Source organism: Misgurnus anguillicaudatus, chromosome 1, assembly GCF_027580225.2.
Source record: "Misgurnus anguillicaudatus chromosome 1, ASM2758022v2, whole genome shotgun sequence".
Taxonomy (NCBI): Eukaryota; Metazoa; Chordata; class Actinopteri; order Cypriniformes; family Cobitidae; genus Misgurnus; species Misgurnus anguillicaudatus.
The window spans coordinates 2,251,076-2,269,195 of record NC_073337.2 but is presented as its reverse complement, the minus strand read 5'-3'; the positions used below and the strand labels follow the sequence as shown (position 1 = coordinate 2,269,195).

General features: G+C 35.8%; 2 protein-coding genes across 15 annotated transcripts in view; both read right to left on the bottom strand.

Annotated features, from left to right (window-relative positions):
- The window catches only part of erc1b (ELKS/RAB6-interacting/CAST family member 1b), a 248,349-nt gene extending 232,819 nt beyond the window's left edge, over positions 1-15,530 (bottom strand). For 4 of the 13 annotated variants that reach the window (XM_055191225.2, XM_055191226.2, XM_055191227.2 and 1 more), the window contains exon 1: positions 15,262-15,528. The gene's annotated coding sequence lies outside the window, so the exon portion shown is untranslated. Of the gene's footprint in view, positions 1-15,261 lie in introns of all 13 variants that reach the window. The other 9 variants (XM_055191223.2, XM_055191224.2, XM_073875633.1 and 6 more) reach the window with 5 other exon arrangements.
- Positions 15,531-16,643: 1,113 nt separating this feature from the next.
- The window catches only part of ninj2 (ninjurin 2), a 33,031-nt gene continuing 31,554 nt past the window's right edge, over positions 16,644-18,120 (bottom strand). The window contains exons 3-4 of one of the 2 annotated variants that reach the window (XM_055190754.2): positions 17,331-17,479; positions 16,644-17,166 (exon numbers count right to left, since the gene is read on the bottom strand). In XM_055190754.2, coding sequence (XP_055046729.1) covers positions 17,334-17,479 — 146 coding nt within the window. In that variant the 3' untranslated portion in view covers positions 16,644-17,166; positions 17,331-17,333. Of the gene's footprint in view, positions 17,167-17,289; positions 17,480-18,120 lie in introns of both variants that reach the window. The other variant, XM_055190753.2, reaches the window with a different exon arrangement.

The following is an 18,120-nucleotide window of genomic DNA, read 5'->3' as shown; positions in this document are numbered from 1 at the left end:
TAGGTCACTTACATGCCACAATGTATTTACTTTGGCTCTGTGGCTTCGCTCCAGTACCTACAGTATTTTGTACTCTCCGCCCTGTCTCTGCATCTTTTCCAAATGCACACAAATCTTTCAAATACAATGTAGATGTAACCGAGGAAGATATCATATGTTTCATATAATGTATGTGCTATATAGACCATTTTTGTGTTTGCAAACAGAGATGACGTTTTTTGTGGGCGAAGCCAAACTGGTGGCAGAAAGTGGCAGCTCTGCAGTAGCGGTGTGAAGTGTTTTAGCATTAAACCGTGATTGTTATGGATCTGGTGTTCTGTTGAAGTCTGATACCGGTATGTTTCCCCTTAGTGTAATGGGCGTTTTTATCACGGTACGTGTATTTTTTTAAATAAATTAAAAGTTTAAATGGCTTGGCTACTGATATGCATGTGTGTAATGTATATGTGTTGTTCTTTATTGGTAAATCCATTATTTTTAAAGTGTCAATCGCTAAAGTACATATAAAAGCAATACACTTTATAGCAACACTGTACATCGTGTGTGTGTGTGCGCACGTTATATTTATATATTTATTAAGTATGTAAACATAATAATTTTAGAACAAACAGGAAGAAGTCACAAGTTAAGATATAAGGTAAAAAGAAATAGCAGAAAATGAATTATGAAATATTTAATAAATGGTAATATTATTGCTTTTTCAGTATAAAAAAGCATTCATTTTAAATAAATTATAAACATAACGTGATAAAAATGCTATAATGCTGCGTTTACACCAGCCGCGGTAGAGGCGTGAAGCGCGAGTGATTTCAATGTTAAGTCAATGTGAAGATGCGTTGACGGGCATCTGGAGGTCTCACGGCGCGAATGAGGCATTGGGCGCAGAAGATGCAATTTCGTCTCAAATTGAGCGTCTGGCGCAGTACGCGCGAATGATGCTTTTTGTGCATTTTGCGTTTGATGCCAATTTGCTGCTGATGCCAGAGTTTAAAAATTTGAAATTTGGCGGAATTTCACCGCGTTAACCAATCAGGAGCCTGCTTGCTGCTGTGGCGGCAGCCCCGCCCGGAGTCACTCATTCAACATGAAGGAACGCTTGATATTGTCTGTAAGCAGTCACCCGGAGCTATACGACACAAGTTCTTATTTCTATAGAGTAGGACTGCACGATAAATCGCATGTGTTTGTCAGGCGCATCTCGTCAGTAATGCCGGTTCCTTGATTAGTATTAAATCGCCATCAGCTGCTTTCAGATGGAGCCGCATTAACTGCACAGAGTCATAGTACATGGACAATCGGGGCAATTTCGCATTAATTATCGCTGACGACGCAGCTGATGGCGATTTAATACTAATCAAGGAACCGGCATTACTGACGAGATGCGCATGATATCGCATGCGATTTATCGTGCAGCCTTACTATAGAGACAGGAATAAAAAGGACTTCACTTGGAAGAGTGTCAGTGAGGACATTGGGCAACCTGGTAAGTTGTAATACACATTTCACTTTTGAGTCACATAACGTTTATCGACCCGCGCCGTTTATTTTCCCCCTATAGTAAGGTTACCAAATAAAACAGGTAATTCTTTCGATAAATGCACAATCAACATCAGTCATCTTGCAAACAGACAACTGCATAGCACTTGCCCCCTCCCACAAGAAGCGGATTTTGCCTCTGATGCACGTCAAATGCTTGCTTTTTCCGGGCGTCTACTTCGCGATTTTAGAAACACATAGGGATCAGACTTCGGCAGAACACTAGACATCATCTCTACTTATTTTCTATTCTAATTATTAATAGATTTCCAGATGATTTCATCACTCCAGTCTGTCTGTTTAAGGGCTTATTGCAACCATAAACACCTACGTTTATCTTCAAATGTGTCTTCGACAATGGTATTGTTAACATTAGTTAATGCACAATTAACAAACATTAACAATTGCATTGACATATTAGCAACTATTTAAGGGATAGTTCACCCAAAACTAAAAATTCTGTCATCATTTTCTTACTCTCACGTTGTAACAAACCTGTATACATTTATTTGTAGATGACCACAAAGGAAGATATTTTGAGGAATGTTTGTAATCAAATCTATCATGAGCCTCATTCACTTCCATAGTATTCTAAGGCCCTATAAAATCCGTTTTATTTTTTCCCAAATTCCGTTTTATTTTTTCCCAAGTTCCGTTTTCTCAGTTTTAATTTTTGCAAATTCCGTTTTATCCGTTTTAATTTTTGGCAAATTTTTATTACCCTTTTCTGTTATTTTAGTCATACAAAGAGTGTGCCTTTAATGTTAATGATTAAAATGTAAATGATTTCGGTAAAAATTGGATAACACGATTACTTAATTACTGTAAAACATGCATTTACACACACACGCACATACACATGCATACACACGCGCGCGCGCCCTCCCGCCCGCACACACACACACACACACACACAACTCAATTAAATTCAATGCATTGTTTAGTGTTGTTGCAGAAGGCTACAACAAGGTGTCAAAGCAGTGGTGCCTTCAGAAGTGCCTTAAACACATCGGTCCAGCGGAACACGAGCCCTATTTTATACACGATCGCTTGAAATGCATATAACTTTACAAACATACACAGGATAGTGATCTGACTTAGGACAGCGTGATCACGCAGCTCTTTGCACGTGCGAGCGAAAGAGAGCGGCGCCATGATGCAGATGATTATATTTTAAATGTGAGGGATAGTTAGTTTGCCTCAGCTCGCTTGAAATGCATAAAACTGAACAAATACATGAGGATTTGTGTTCAGACTTCGGACAGATGCGAGAGCGCGTGCACGTGAGAGAAGTGCAGTGAGACAGACGTGGATGAGAGAGTGCATGCATCTTTGCGCTCACCGTGAACAGAATGTTGCCAAAACTTACAAAATAACAGTTCTCCGGTCACATAAAAGTCATGTGAGAACTGCTCAGAACTAAATGCTTAGCGTCCAATTTCTTAATTTTTTCGCTGACGAAAGCAGAGTCGTGGAGAGCCGCTTCCACATGGTTTCAGTGTTTTGGAGGGGGTCTGAAACGACGGGAGGGGGTGTGTCGCCCAGATTTACTTCCCTCGGTCTGCATTTTCCCCAGACATACGTTCGTCTCCCACACAAAAACATAATTTTATTCAAAATATGTAAAATTCAGCGAAATTTCGCGTTAATACTAGATTCCGTGTTAATCTGCCAATTCCGCGATTCCGTCCGCGATTCCGTGATCGCGGAAATTATAGGGCCCTACTATTCTTTTTACGAACTATGGAAGTCAATGGGGCCTTTGATCGGTTTATCGGTTCAAATATCTTCCTTTGTGGTCAGCAGAACATAGAAATTTATATAGGTTTGTAACAACATGAAAGTTAATAATGACAAAATTTTCATTTTAAGGTAAACTATCCCTTTAATAAATGCGGACAACTATATTGATTATTGTTAGTCCATTCCTAATCTTAACAAATACAAACTTATTAAAAGTTTTTACAAACAATACATTTTCATTCCTCAAAAGTAACAACTAATTTCAGTTGTAATCACATTATTTCAAAGGCGTTCATGGTCTTGTGAAAGCAAATTTGTAATCATACATCAACACAGCTATGTGCACACTCGAATCAATGAACTGTTTGTTCGGTTCCAAGCGGTGCTTTGTGCTGTTTATCTTGAAAAACTTCATTGTCTCTTGTAAAACACATCTTTGTTTCATAGCAAGACCATGACATAAGTGGACAATTATAACGTGTGTCTCTTTTATGAATGAAATAACATTCTTTTTATACATTTTCAAATGCAAACATGATTCACTTAATCTACTTTAAGTATCATATAACCCATGATATTTACCACAAAGACTCCCTACACGGTCAGCTGTCAAACTCCACTGAACTATGTTTTAAAACACCAGGAAAATATTGAATAGGGTCTCGATCAGGTCCAAGCCAACAGACCCAAAATCCCTCATTAGGAATGAATCTAACCTGGAATCTAAGTGGTGCACTTTGTCTCAGTTGAGTAAATCTGCAACCCAATCTGGACTGTAAATGATGTTGACTGCTGTGCTGGCTCTCTTTCGAGAGAACTTTGGATAAACAAACATGTTGACTTTACAAAGTTCACGATGCAGGGGTTAAGAAGAAACTCATCAAAAGACTCGGGAAGAGTTTTTAGAAGCTGTGATAATCTCCAGCGGAAAAGCAGAACAGAGCGGACTGCTGATAAGATGCAGAGAGGGGCAATGATATCACAAACCTCCTTCCTCTACTACTGTTGAACCAAAGCCACATCATCAACGCACTGGGCATGCCAAACCCCGTCACATTCCCCAAAGCTGAAATAACATGCTTTACATGCCTACACTTATGCAACGATCTTATGTATTAGTCATACTCTCTATAGTATTTATATTTAGACTACAATCTTATAATGGTGCTACAAGATGCCATATAGAGTACCCATTTTTGCCTGTGTGGTTCCATAAAGAACTAAAGACCCTTAACATTTATAAATTTATAAAACAGTTCATGTGATGAAATAATTGACTCCATACATGAACTAAAATAATCATGGGACTGTTTAGTTTAAACTAAATGCCAAATCTGGCTAAGAAAACTGAAGGCAGTACTAAGAAAAGCCCTGATATTATTTGTTTGCAGATGCTAGAAAAGGTTTTTGCTCATGGCCAAGGGGAAAAGACATCTGGTTGAGAGACTGCCATTCAGAAATAATGGCAAGGTTTGTACTGGAGGTGGCGTGGAGTTGAATCAGGGGTTGGTTGTTATTTAAGGACGGACACCAGAATGACCGTGTCAGTTTAGGACACCATGCATCTGCTTGGCCATGCAATGCACTAATCCATTAAGTTATAGCTATATTCCTTTATGTTGCACTGTACTGATTTGTTTCCTATTAAGATTCAAGACAAACTTGAGAAAGCTTATAGCATTGTTAAACAAAATATCATAAAGAAATGATATTAATACACAAGTTTAAATGTCCACACACATATGCACATTGAGCTTGACACAATTAACATTATTCAGATGTGCATCAACAAAGGAGAGTAAATGATGACATATTTTACATTTTTTGGGTGAGCTATCCCTTTAAGAACTACACTGCTTAAACGACTGCCATCTGGCTGCCCCTTAGGCAGGTGGACTACACCTGGACGGTGAACACACTCCCATTCGTTTCTTTATCTCTCCATGCCTCTTTCACGCTACCCATTCTTTCATTGCAGCAATCTGCTTTCCCCTCCAACACAGATATTTCACATTTTCAATGCAAAGCTGAAATCATACTGAATGCATATAATTTCAGTGGTTACATGCTGCTGAACACAGAAATTTTCATTCGGCCTTCATTTCAACTTTTACTCTGCTAGACAAGCATTTATAACAGAATCATTCCCATAAATGTAAATCATTCCACTTTTTCATTTTTATTAATATCTCAAGAAGACGTTAATGGTATTCACAAACAAAAGAAAACAAACCTCTCTCCAAGCGCTAAAATGTAACGCATAAGCTCTTAGAAAGTCACATAACTTTGTGGTTCTGAGATGAGCAAACAGCCGAAAGATTGACCACATGTTATTCTTACTCATAGTTCAGAGTATTAATGAGGTCATACCCGACAGACACAAAATCAACTGCATACATGCAGTGTTGGGTGATAGTTTAGTTAATAGCCTTCTAACTAGCATTAATCATAATTAATAAAAAAAAATAGAAAAGGCATAGGATGAATATTTAACCATAAAAGGCTGTGATTTAATTTAATGAAGTGCCAGTGGTACGGTACTGTACATACCAAAACAGCAACGTGTTTCATTATTCTGATGACTCACAACATACTGTAAGACGCTGTAAAACCGAGTCCCAATCTGGTAAAGTAAGGGTTTGAGTGCTGATTCAGAGCACAAGATCATCAGTCACACTAAATAACATTCATTTAAAATCCTTTGGCCACCTATACCAATCAATACGGTATAAACCAGTGACTTATTTGTTACTGGTCTCATTCGCGTGCATCTAACCCAATAAGTCTGCCTCTTTTACAGCATCAATGGCCTCTGCCTTTATATTTACAAGAGAAACAGAGGTCAGCTTTGAGATCAGTTTGAAAGCTTTGCCTCGTGCCTAACAGCACATCGACTTACATCACTGAACAGATTCAGCAGCACTGATTCATCAGCTTTCAAAAAACTACAAAGAGCGTGTTTGATTCAATCCACCTCTGCACTCCTAAACTGCTTTATTAAAATACAGGTAAAAGATCATGAATTGAATCATGTCATCATCTTATTTTCAGTTATTCATCTTATTTTCATTCTACTTTTAAAGACTGAAGCTTATACTTTATACTTTGAGCTATACGTTTATACTATCTTTCAGTTTGACAATTGTTACTTTGACTTTCTGAATTTTGTTCATTCACATTATCCCTGCTGCCCCCCATTTGCCTTTTATATGAGGGAGGATCCTTAAATCCTTAAACTTTTTTCTAGTTAAATAATGACTTTATTCTCGCATTTTAATGACTTTAATCTCGAGATGGTTTTACTTATTTTTTTTAGCTTGGCCCTAATTCTCTAATTCCTAAATTTAGCTTGGCCCCAAGTTGTACTAAATAGCTTCATGGAAGGGATTGTTTATTTTGGCAACAGAAATGCCAGTGATTAAAAACAATCCCCCAAAAATGTGAATGAACTGAAAAATTTATTATGCAATGACATGTCAACTCCATAGTAGGTAGGGTTGCAAACTCGGGAATTTTTCTAGTTGGAACATTATAGGAATTAATAGGAAATCATTTGTACATTTTGGGTAATTTATACAAACTATCACACACAAACATTAGCTTTCTCGATATCTGACTCATCTCAATCCATGTGCCAAAACTCCCATATATTGCCATGTAACTTCCATGGAAACTTTCCAAAATTCCCAGAACTTTGCAACCGTAGTAGTAGGAGATGCAACACTGACACAATTATGAGACGATGGTGATTCACAGAGGGCAGGGGGTCTACCAACCTCCACAGAAATCGGATATAAAAAACAGAAGGCTCTGCGAGGCCAAAATAACCTTAGGCTGTTTTCACATGTGGATCGTTTGCTTGGTCCAAACCTGATTCCACCCCCACCTCCACAGGTCTATTTCACACTTTATTATTTGGCTCCAAACCACAGTACGATTGCATAACCAAAAAGAGTATCACTTTTAATACTCGCACATGCTTTATCACTGTATCAAGGTGCCAAATACTGAAAGCAATATTTGTTTCTTGAAGTGAACCCAGGTTCAGAAAGCATGCATTACAAGCAAACAAACCAGCCAAAACAAAAGTGCAAATACCAGTTTCCTTCTGCATGCTAGGTTAGGATGTGAGGATTGTGATCCACAATAGCCATGCTTATTTTAAAACATACGTTACTATCGCACAAGCTTGATGCTTTAAAACTATAAGCCAAAGATGTTGGAACAAACTCCTCAGCCAACACATCATTAAGTGCATGTACCCTCCTGAGAGATCCAGGATCAACTAATCAATTCTCATCTCCAGGTCTGACCTGCTACCATGAAACAAGAGAGCCGGTGTTGAGTGTTCTTTTCTTCTGCTCTCGTCCCGTCTGTCTGCGTGACTTAATTAGGTCAAAGTCTGCACAAACCATGCTAAAGATTGGGATAATTCTCCTGTTGGGCTCTCTCCATGGGCAGCTTGGGTCAGACCTGCTCAGCACACATGCACAATGGAAACTTTCTGGAAACTTTCCATGGGAACTTAATCTGGAACATTTTTGGAAATATTCCAAATTGGAAACTTTATGGGAATTTATGGAAAATTATAGGAATTATTAAGAAATTTAGGGAAATGTATATAAACTATATCATTTACAAACATAAATAAACATTTAGTCTAGTAAGCAGACATGCATGCAAGGTAATAATAATTTTAAAAATGACGTCTGACTGATTTAATTATTTTATGTAGAACTTTAATTGATCCTTTCACTAAGTTACACAAAAGCACAATAAACATTATTATAGTTATATTAGTTTTAGCTTTCATTTAGATATCTGATTTACAAGCCAGCTACTGTATAAACACATTTTGGTATTTGCTAGTTAAACTGTTAAAAATGCAGCACGTGTGTCGTCTTTGGTAGTCAAGGCCTGGAAAATGGAGGAGAATATAAGTGATGAATGAAGTATTTTTTATTCCCATATATTCCCGTTAATTTCCATGAAAAGTTTCCAGCCTGGAGAATTCCTGGAATACTTCTATTTTACTTTATGTAGTAATGTTGTAGCTGAACAGAACAGATGCACACTCACTTTCATTAAATGCTAAAAAAAGACATTATTTGTAATTTCTCAATATGTGTCTCACAGAAAAAATAAAGTGCACTGGGTTTTTATTGACAGGTGGGCAAGTAAATGATGAGTGAAGATCACAAACAAAATGTTGTTTTAAGATTTGGCTTCATTATCTAAAAATGTGTTTAATTTAACACCAAATTGTATAACACATGTACACATACAAAAGAAAAATATATATTTCTTATCAGCTGTAAAACACCTTCCCCTTAAGAAAAACAGACTACATGTTTGTACATGCTGACACAAGACAAACTTTCCAGCATGTCTCAGTGTCCAAGAAACCATCATCCTCCTGAAATTTCCCATGTGTTACACCCTCTAGAGATCACAAAAACTAAACATCAACACAATTTATAGCGAAAGGGAGACAGAAAACCCATGTACGCCATAATCTTACCAACGATTTATACAGCCAGATCTGCTTTTCTCACTTTCTATACTGAAAAATTAACAGTAAGGTTTTAGGCACAAAATGTGATCCGTGATGGCAAAATGAGTCAGAAAGCACAGCGTCTAATTTTCAGCTAGAGGCAAAGGAAAGTATAAATGTCGATTTTGGTAGAAATTGGGGTTTTCATAAAAACAAGTATTAAATAATTACATAAGTAAGTACAACATAAGTACATCTTGTGATATCAATGCTCCAAAATAGTTATCTAAAATGTTGTTCGGGACCTGATTGATGTTAAAAGAGTTATTAAGAGTGACAGCGATATATAGACATGAATACAGTTTAAAAAATATCTGTATCAATTTACAAATGTATAAATTGTTATGTCTTAAGTGAATGGGTCTCATTCACTAAGCATGCGTATGCACAAATTTGTGCGTGAGATGTACGTACGGATGTTTTCACAAACAAATCGTGATTCAACAAAAACTTTTGTATCAAAATGTCTTCTAAATGTATGCAAAAATTCAAGAAAACCTAAACCAATCGTACGCAATAATCACGTATACCATAATCAAATAATAGGCTATTATTATAACGTAATAATGTTGATATATAAAATTTACATGATTATATTTTATATTATAATGTTTTCTGTATTATATATTATTATAGGCTACATGATCTATATTATTATTATATACATTATGTTATATATAATTATAGCTTACTTTTCACTATACATATGAAGAAGATGCAAGTAATGACAAACCTTCACGGTTTCCTTCCTCACTTTTTTAATCTCTATTTGAAAGCATCATGTAAATGTAATAAAAATTCCAAACGTCAATCACTTGATCTCCTGTCCGTTTTATTTTAGATACAGATGCGCTTCTCTGTCATATTAATTAAATGTCATATTTGTTAACACATCCAATACGTCTTTAATGTTACTCCGGTTGGTGGACAGCACTGGCTTCCTCCAGTGACAGCAAAACCTCCCAAATAAAAAATGCAAAGCAAAACAGCACTTTACCCATATAAATATGATCATGGATTTCTTTTCGAGCTCTTTTGCTTCTATGACAAACTGCTCTAAAACCAGCGCTGCGGAAAACCCTTATATGGAGCTGGTTTGGGCGTGTTTTATGCAAATTACCAACCTCGTGCAAGCGGCCACTCATGTAGAGCACTCTAAATTCACTAATGTAAGAACGAGTATAAGAACACACTCATGTCCGTACGCACGTGTTGTGAATTAGGCGGAAAGTTTTCGCGAGAAGTTCAAGTGTGCATATAAATACGAAAACGTACGCAATTATTAGTGAATGGGACCCAATGTTTGGTTAACTGTTGGGGGAAAATATCTGATGTGTAACATTATATTAGATCTTAAAGCTGTCTAAATGTCAATCTTACAATAAAATAAATAAAGACAAATTTTAATAGATATTGTTTTTGACTTTGTGTGTGCTAATCTATTAGTTTAACCAGTGATTTAAAGTGCACCTATATCATTATTTTGTGTATTTGATATAATACAATGTGTCTGAAACGCACAGATTTTGTACAAAACTCAATGATCTGAACAGCTCTGTGTCCCTGATTGTCCAGCTAATCTGTACGTTGTGATTGGCCTGAATACCTCTGACATCAGCCGGAAATTTGACACTTCTTACCATGTTTGAAAGATTCAGTCACAATGCAATGCTAACAGGAGTCAACTTACAGGCTGTGAGTCCAAGCGGGAGGAATTTATGATAATGTCAGTCTTGTCTGCTTCAACAATCCCAGGAAGTAAACTGTTGCCTAGTGTATGTGTATGTGAGTTCAAGCTAGGTCAGACTGACATTAAAATAATCCCTCTATGTCAGGTATCCCTCATGTTCAGCTTCCAGACACAGGCACACATTGATAAACAAAAGCACACCGGATTGATCAAATCAGTACAACGAACAAATAATGTTGCAATTGTGGATGAAACCAGCAGAGATAAACACAAGCAGATAAAACTTGCTCAGCACAGATATCACATCTCACCGCTGGCTTGTGTTCAATCCTCTATTGACAATAATCACAGCAGAATATGTGCGGTGTGTGTGTCATATGATTACACATGAGGGAATATTAAAACAACCACAGGCCTCCAAATCCAAGAATCAACAATGGGATACATTGTATTAAAGCAACAACAAAATGACATTTAGCGCTAGTTTAAAACCAACCTGTTGAATTATAAGATAAGTGGTCAACTTTTAACAAGTCCAATAAAATGAATGGAAAACTTACATTTTTCACCTGTTCTATAACCATCATTACTCAAACAAGGTACAAGTAATTAATTAACTATAAAAGAGTTTAATTAGAAATATAATTGCTAGTTTGATGTAACCAACAGAAATAACTTGGCCTATATTTAACTAGAAGTATGTGTCAAAAGTGGACAGGTGGTCTATTAAAGAGCACGTATTATCTGATTACATTTCCTTTGGTGTGTAAGTGTGTATTAGTACATGTTAAAAAAATAAAAAAAAGTTACAAATCCCCAAGTAAACGATGACGCAAGTTATCATCTCAAACTTAAATGTCTTTTCTTGGACTACAACAAACACACGGATTGTAGGCAACAGTTTACTTCCTGGGCCAGTTGACGTGGACATGACGGTCATTATTGTAACTCCACCCGCTTCTGACATACAGCCTGTAAGCAGTCATATTTAAATAATTTACTACTGACTAAACTAGGGCTGCACGATTTGGGTAATTATTCCCATTGCGGTTATTGATGCTAAAATTGCGATGTGCGATTGCAATTATACTAAATGGTATCATGAGTCAACTTGATGGGTTTTAAGGAAAATCCACACACAGTTTAGCTAAAATGTGTATTTGTAAAACTAGAAATGTTTTTGTATTGCCACGTGATGTAGCAACTGCTCAGTGTCAGTAATCCTAAATCCAAAATACCGCCATACAACAGACATAGAGTTTTTTTTTAGCTACCAGATCACTGTCAACCTCCTCTGCATCCATCTTCGCTCTGGTATAAGTGATGACGCACACCACACATGTGCATGACACACGTGCACTGCCTTTTTTGTTTTTCTTTCTTTTTTAAACAGCAAGGAAAATCATCAAACTGTTATCAGAAAGTTTGTGTTAACAAGTCCACACATTTATTTATTTAATATAATTGCAACATTTTGCTGTCATATAATCGCACAGGCTGACATCGCGATTGCGATGCGATTAATTGTGCAGCACTAGACTAAACCATGATTCAAACACGAGTTTTGAGCAGCGCTGAGTCACGCTTGTTGTTTGTCGTTTCTACAATCACAAATGCAAACACGTTTTTAATGTTTTAGTATCCTTACCCTTACCAATCTGTCACGTTCTGCTTAAAGCCCGGTGCACACTGTGAGATTTCAGCCACGATTTAGGTGTCTGGGACAAATTTTGAAATCCTAACAGATTCCTGGAAAAGCAAAAACCAGGTGCACATACGCGCTGGAAATACAAATGCCAGGTATTCGTCTCCATCTCCATCCAGCTTTATTTATGCTCGAGACAAGTCATCATTAAAATGAACGCTAGATGACGTTGTTTCGGTTTGCTAGCCTTTGCTTTAGCGTGTGTTCGCCCAGCCGTCGCTGATCAATGACGTAAAACTACGGACACCTTTGTTTGCATGCGTCCAATTTTTTTAAAGTCTTTAAACTTGTAAAGTCTAAAAATTTAAGGAAACTGAGATCATACAGTGTGACATGGACTTAACTACGATCTTGATCGCACAGGGTGGCAAGCAACAAAATTTTAAATCGCACAGTGTATACCAGGCTTAAGCCACGCGGGTCAAGCTGATCGTTTAACTTAATCATCTGCATTTTCTAGATTAGGAGCCAATCTTCAAAATACAATAAGAAGCATCACGTTTCCTGACGTCAGAGGTATTCAGGCCAATCACTATGAGCTTTGCACAAAATCAACGCATTTCAGAAAGGCAGGACATAAAGGAACAACAATAATGTGTGGCATGCAAATAATGTGTTTTTTTTAACCATAAACCACATGAACACATTGTATTAAACAACGTTATTTTGTGTATTTGGTATAAGTAGGGATAAGCATGAGTACTCGATTGCTTATGACATCATTAACGTTACCATGCATAATTCAAAAACAAACAGATAAAGTCTGCACACCCGCGCCGCTGCAACCCGCCGACCGCACAATGCTGTGAAGCCGAACGCCTCACATCACTGAGGCACTATGGTTGTAAAGGATGCCGTGATTTTGAGATTCACTTCGGTAGGACGAAAATACAGTCAGTCAGATGCAAAATGTACAGCATCGTCACAAGTTCCCTCATATCATCTCATATTTAAAGGGACACTTCACCCATTTGCATTAAGCTTTGTATAGTTAGAAACCCAGTCATGTTTTTGAATGGTCATGCATCATTTCCTCAGTTGCCGATGAGACAGGAGAAATATAGATTTCAGTGTTGCACTTCCTTCTTTCAATGATGTAAAAATCATAATTTTGCATCATAAGAAGGAAGTCCTATATCTTTGTAGAGAAACACTCCTTTTCTCGGTCAAATAGGCACCAAATTCGAAATTTATGTTACATTTCGACTACAATTATGATCCACTTTTAATAAAGATTAATGTTCCCATGGGTGAAATGCTCCTTTAAACATCAAATGTCAATAGATACCAGAGAGCCGTACGAGCATACATCTTGACTGAGAAATTAAGTGAAAGGACGACACGACACAGCTAATCGCTAATATGACAGCAAAAGCTACCTAATGTTATTATAAAGCTTGTCCTTTGGCTGCTGTTATGGTGCACTGCACATCCACAACGGGAGTTAAACTTTCTGTCCACTCCAGTATATCAGTTAACTTAGTTTAAGTCTTGCATTTTGTGCAAATATATGCACTTTGTATAATACATTTATGTTGTATATAAGGCTTAATATTTTTGTAGAGTGCGTCAAATATAAAGCGCTTCAGTTTGTGTTTAATAACCCTTTAGTTTCACTTTATCATCATCACGCAGCTTTTCCTGTTAGAGGTTTCTGTTAAAAACATTTAATTCATTAATAATCTAGTATGTGTTCTTTGTTCTGTAATAATTTCTTCAAAATTAAGTTTTATTTGAGTGTTTTTAATAAAAATATTTTCATTTTCCCCATGACATATACGCTCCACACCTTTGATGCTTGATCGAGTACTCGTTTTTCAGACCTATGGATTAATCAAAATGAAAAAATGACAAATGCACATCTCTAGATTTTAGCAAATGTAATAGGGGCTAAACTGAATAAACTGAAAACTTTAATGGGAGGAGCTCTTGGATAATAATCTAAATCAAATGTTTTTAGGAATTAGACTTTGACTGATGCTCCTTTCAACAGTACATGGTTAATAAGAGTTAATAAGGAGAAGACATCCAGCTTTAAACTGAAGAGAACATGACAGATCAATATTCCTGTAAAACCCCTATAACAATATATCTGATTTTATCTTTGCCCAGTAAGTTTAAGCACATTTAAAAATCAAAGCAAATAATAAATAAATATTTAAGCAAATAAAAATCTTTAAGTGTTAGTGTCATATCTACAAAAACAAAAATCAAGAAGAGAAGCTCAAAGAACCAATCACAATCATCTACACGTGAATTAGTTGTGAATGACACATTCATCCCTCTGCGTGGTCCTTACACAGACAACACCACTGCGAGTTGTTAAATAAAGTTGTGTTACTTTTGCTTTAATACTAAACAAACTTCAGATGGTTTGGAAAATTGTTTTCCCGTGAGTAAACGCTATACTAACAAAACAGATTTCGCCTTTAGTATTTTTAACAGATTCATATTTCCATGGTGACGTCACAGACAGCGAGAAGATACTTGTAACGTTTCGTACGCCTCGCGGGCGCTTTCAATCCTTCATGCCTGGAAAAACGCATAAAAAAAGGAGTAAAAGTGTGAAATGCACATGTAAGTTACACAGGTTTCCTCTTACAGAAGCCTGACACCGCCTGAAACTGAGTGAACTGAGGCGTCAGACGGATCAATAGCGGCTTTAAACGCACATTGTTGTAGTATACACACCGTGTCTCGTTATCGCCGTTTATCTCGGATATGTCTTGCAATAATGCCCGCAATTAATACAAAACTGATGTATGTCTCCTTCCTACGCTTCAAATATACAAATATGGGCTCTTTTTTTCGCACAGTTCCTCCATTCCCTACTGGCGCAACAGCCTTTCATTTCCAGAGCCTTTAATGCATAAATATCACATAAACTGACCTACTACTTAGTTTGTTTGGGCGTCTATACAAGTATATAGACTATAACTGCGCAATATATGGAAATATGTACAGAAAATCCCACACTATCAATGGGCTGTGTCCGCCGAGCAGTTTCCACAAGACTTTGAAAAAGCGTCTTACCTTCTTTCACAAGAGGTTAGTCCGGTTTAGTGGGATGTCTGTGGTAGTATTAATGGTCGTAGACGGACCGTTATCACTTTAAGAGCCGTTATTCGTGGTGAAAGCCCTCTTTTTGACTACTTCTGTCGTTTTCTTCCCCTCTTTGCCAGCTCTGCCAGTAGCTTCGCGAGCCTGGGCGCTTCGAGTGACGTAACGAACCGGGATGCGCGCTCCCGATTCTGGCCTCCGTGACCGCCGGGAAGTGCACGAGAGTGTCGCTGCTAGTAATGCAAGGTGGCAGCACACACTGGACTTTCTGTACTGCTTATATTCAATATAGTAATAAGGAAATGTTTTATGTTAATTATTTTACTTTAAGTCTCGCATTACTCAAGCTATTTGTTTAACTATATGAAGAAAATGGTAAGTTACGTTAAAGATAAAATAAGTAATAAAAATATTTCGTTATATATATATACACACACACACTCACATAAAGAAATAAAGAAATTAAGAAATGTTTTATTTATATATCTTTTTATTTATATATAATATAGAACACATGTAAATGTTTCTTAAATACATACATAAATGTGTGTGTATTTATATATACATAATAATTACACACAGCAGAAACTAGTAAGTTATGCAAAAATGTATTTTTATTTTGTATGAGATTAATCTAGATTACTCTATGCCCAGCACTAATATATATATATATATATATATATATATATATATATATATATATATATATATATATATATATATATATATATATATATTTATTTATTTATTTATTTATTTATACGAAATATTTAGTACAGTAGAATTTTGTCCTTTCTGTAAAGAATAATATGTGTGGCACAATTATCATCTCTGTGAAATCAAATTATAAAAAAATATTTTAGTATATTTAGTATATGTATACAAAATAATGACACACAACACACACACATATATTACTCAAAAGTTCACTTTTGTATGTGATTAATTGTACTGCAAACGTATTGTTTAGTCAGACATACCACCTTAAAGAAGTTATGTTTATCTGTAGCAGCTGTGTTGCATTGAAGATTGTGTGCTTGCTGTGAAGTATTGAGTGGAGCTAAAGCCTTCCTATAGCATTGGTCCTTTGGGTGTAATTTTGGGCTTTGACTGGTATTACTGTGTTTGTACCTGAAGCATGACTGCTAGAAGCACTCACATATCATTGATATAAGCAGTCCCTTTCCTTTAACTGTAGACTGTACATTATTAGTTAAGATAATTACATCTCCATACATTATTGACACATTGAAACATATAATTCTTTTATATAAATACAAACATATAAACATTATTTACATTACTTCATGAGTCTGACTTTTTGTGATTGGTGTAGATAAATCCAAAATCCAAAGGCAAATTATTATTTTTTTATTTCGTATTGTGTAATGCATGAATCTCCCACTAGAGGTCAGTAGTGCATTCTTAAATCAGCATACAAATCCAACAAGTATGTACAGTAGTCTCTTGAGTTGCAATTTAAGTAACTGTATTACAATAAAACTGTTCTTATTATACATTTTCCAGAGCCTTTAATAATATATACTTAAATGACAAAAAGAGCTGTCAGAGATAATTTAATGAATGGTACACAATGGTGTTTCACAAACATTTATTATTGTTATACAGAAGACATAATATCAACTGAATATTTATATGATTGCAAAGTAATGTTATTTAATTTAGTTTTTCTTAATGTGATTTAAATAACTTTTTTAGTCATAAGCCTTATTTAAATGCCATTAAAACAAAACTAAAGGAAAGATACTTATATATTATCCCTCTTCTTTAACATAACAATTAAGACTGAAATAAGTGTCTCATGATACTCTGTAGTTCATATACTGGACTTTTACAGCTGCTATTGTTCTGGAGATCCTGAAATCAATCAAAATTTAATAGATTAATAGTATTATTTCAATGATAGTTTTGATTACCATTTATCATTTATTTAGCATGTATTACACACTATTTGGCACAGTATTAATAACACTATGTCACCTGTATCATCTGTATATGATGCTGCTGTAGAGACTGCTTACTGGTCAGTCAGGATATAGACCTGTTTTTTGCACACCAAACGCTGTGATGAAAATGTTTATGATGACAGTAAGAAACACCAGCGCAGTGGCCACGTTATTCATTATGTCCAGACTCCTCTGATTGGCCACTTCATTGAGGTTTTTGCGTGCTGAAACAGGAAAACATTTACATTCACTTTTCGTGCATTCAGCAGACGCTTTTATCCAAAGCAATTAACAGTGCATTCAACATTTTGTCTGGGAATCAAACCCACAATCTTTTGCAAAGTCTACCAACTGATCTATAATAACATTTTTAAAGTCTGTGTAAAATCATTTCAGAGAATTGTTTCTAACCACAAAACACATTATAAATGTTAAAAATGTATGTTAAGTTTAAAGGAACAGTACACACTTGTAAAATTTACTTTAAAAAAATCCTCGTAACAATTTGCACTAACTTTTTTTAAGTAAAATTTACTGCTTTTTAAGTACAACTTACCTACTAAAATCAAATAAAATCTACTTAATAATGCATGAAAAACATATTTTAAATAATTACGTAAATGTTACTTCATTCTTTTTTTAAAAGTTAGATTTATTTTAATCATTTAGGTAAAGTCTATTAGTTTTTTTTTTAAATTGAAGCATTGCTGTCCTAAAAATATTAAATAAATCGTATTTACTGTGTTATTTTCTTTAATATAGTTCTATGGACTTTAAGTCAGTCATTGAATAAAGTTGATTCTGAACAGAAACGCACTGCGTTTTTGACATGCATTGTCAGCACTGTGGAGAGAAATATAATGTT